Source organism: Athene cunicularia (genome assembly GCF_003259725.1).
Source record: "Athene cunicularia isolate RWA chromosome 1 unlocalized genomic scaffold, athCun1 chr1_part2, whole genome shotgun sequence".
NCBI lineage: Eukaryota > Metazoa > Chordata > Aves > Strigiformes > Strigidae > Athene > Athene cunicularia.
In genome coordinates this window covers 13554707-13557070 of record NW_020799092.1, presented here as the reverse complement: position 1 = coordinate 13557070, position 2364 = coordinate 13554707, and the positions used below count along the sequence as shown (strand labels likewise).

Sequence of the window (2364 nt, the reverse complement as noted above, 5' to 3'; positions counted from 1 at the left end):
CGGCTGGGCGGCGGGCTCAGGCCGCGGCCGGCCTTGCCGGGTTCAGGCAGGCCCTCTCCGCTCTCCTGGAGTCCAGCGGGCTCCCAGCCCTGGCCTGCGTGCTCAGCGTTCCCCTGCCCTCGATCTTCTCCTCGTGGCAGAGGCCCGTGCCCGCCGCCCGCCGCGGCAGAGCCGGCCAGCTGCCTCCCCATTGCGCAGCACTGCTCCGGGAGCAGCACTGGTGTGGCTGAGGTAGCGCCTTTCGGGATGCCGGTGCTTTACCTCTCTCTGGCTTGTGGTCTGCAGGTGGCTGATTTCCGAGAGCAGCTGCTGTCCTGTGCTGGTGTGGACCCTGCACGAGTTGTGGAGTTTTCCTGTGGTGAGTGTGCCGGGGCAGCAGGGAGGGTCGTGATCTGCCTCTGCTAGGCCTGAGGGTTGCAGGTTGCCTTTGGTGCATTTCTATCGGCACTAAGCAGCAGGGCATCCTTCCTAGAAATCATGACAGCAAAGGGGTGCTGGGTCCCTTTTACCCCACGCTTCCTCGGTGGTCTTGGCCAGTATGAGCAGGCAGCACACCATGCCTTCTTCCCAGGGGCTCAGGGAATGGAAGTCAGAGCAGCTGAGTGACTTAAGCACTTTGGCTTAGCCAGATGAACATGTTCCTTGGTCACTGCATGCAGGGTAAAGCTCTTCGGCTAGTGGGGTTTGTGCTGACAGCAGTGATGTTGACTCTCACTACTTTTTTGTCTCCAGGACATGTGATTCCTCCAGAAAACATTTTGCCCATAATCCTCTGCAGTGGTCCTTCCAACCAGCAGCTGGAGTTTACCTACCAGACGAGAGACCTGCCCCAGATGGTCAGCCTTTCCTTTGTTCCCTTCCTTTGTATCTCTTTTTTTGCATCACTTGCTTATGTTTCATAGGACAGTGTGCTCCCTGAAAGGTGGACTGAACAAAAGCCACGGCAAGGGAAATCTGTAGGATTTGGGGCAGCTGTCTTGCCAATTAATTAGGAAAGAGTAGCAGGAAAAGAGTTTTTTTTGCTGTCTGTTCAGAGGTGGCTACTGGAGACGAGGAGTACTAGCAAATCCTGTTTGGCTATACCAAGATCCTGCATTTGTGTGCTGGGCATTGGAAGGAGATTTCTGACTGTGCTTCATAGTGACAGTAGAGCATGGCAGCCCAGCAGACTGCAGCCCAAACCATAGGGGCAGCAGCAGATGTTTCTGCACTTTTCCCTTCTTCTTTTGGTGGGCCAGTAAGCACCTAAGGCCATACACTAGATCAGCTCTGCCCCTGCTGAATCTCCACCAGATGTGCTAGCTAGCTCTCCACATCTTTTCTAATGTGACAGGTCCCATCTGCTGGGACAATGGACATAAACCCTGCTTTCCTGAATAACCACTCCTCCACAGAAGTAACAGGCACCCTGGATCAGAGGAGAGGCCAAGCAGTGAAGAGCATTTTGATGATGTGCAGCTCCCCTAGAGAGTTCTCTTAGACCTGGCATATTTCCCACATTTTTCCTACCCTAAGGCATGTCACAGTAAGGTGTGATCCTGGGATTGAGCAGAGAATTGGAGTGGCATTAGCTGGAGCTCCTGTCAGCTGCAATATGCTCTTATCTCTCTTGCAGATGGATGAGACCGGTCGAATCCTTTGCAACCTGTGCAATGTGGTCCCAGGGGGTATGGTGTGCTTCTTCCCCTCCTACGAATATGAGAAGCAGGTATATGCACACTGGGAGAAGACAGGGCTGCTCACCCGCCTGGCAACTAAGAAGAAGGTAATTGTGCAGCTAAGAGCAGTTGGTACTTTAAATGGACGTTTCAAAAATCAAACAATTAGCTATGCATTACAGGCCTCTCTTGCTGAGTTTTTTCATACTCTGCACAGCAGAGCAGAGCGGATGTTTATCTAGCCAATCCCTCCAGTAATGAATAAATGATACTTCCCGGGTGGCTGATTACTGAGCTGGGATCTAAATTAGATTAAATGCAGCTATGGATTCTTTAAGTGCATAGTTTGTGTAGTGACCATGGGGGCTGTTCAGGTTGAGCTCTTATAGGGAGGGAATTTGTTTTTCCCAGGCTCAGCGGTGTCCCCCATGAACACATACCAGCACAACTAAGGGCTAGGCAGAGTGGGACCAGACTGCAGTTCACAGGAAAAATGCTGTTTGTTTTTTTTGGTAGAAGTGTAGATGAGAATTGAAAGACTAGCAGTGGTGCCTCCTGTTGAAGCAATGAGAAATATTAAATAGGGAGGTCACTGCAAATATAAAATCTTTGCAGTGACTCTCAATAGTATTTGAAGGTTGGGTATTGAAGGTCAGGCAGTCTGGCTGTCTCAGAGCAAGGGGTAGGGATCTTGGATCATGTGCTG

The 2364-nt window shown here is 51.4% G+C and overlaps 1 protein-coding gene across 3 annotated transcripts in view; it reads left to right on the top strand.

Annotated features, from left to right (window-relative positions):
* DDX11 (DEAD/H-box helicase 11) overlaps positions 1 to 2364 on the top strand; it is a 16560-nt gene that overhangs the window by 9863 nt on the left and 4333 nt on the right. For all 3 annotated transcript variants that reach the window (XM_026868218.1, XM_026868217.1, XM_026868219.1), the window contains 3 exons: positions 286 to 358; positions 733 to 836; positions 1616 to 1765. In XM_026868218.1, the coding sequence (XP_026724019.1) occupies positions 286 to 358; positions 733 to 836; positions 1616 to 1765 (327 nt within the window). The remainder of the gene's footprint in view (positions 1 to 285; positions 359 to 732; positions 837 to 1615; positions 1766 to 2364) is intronic.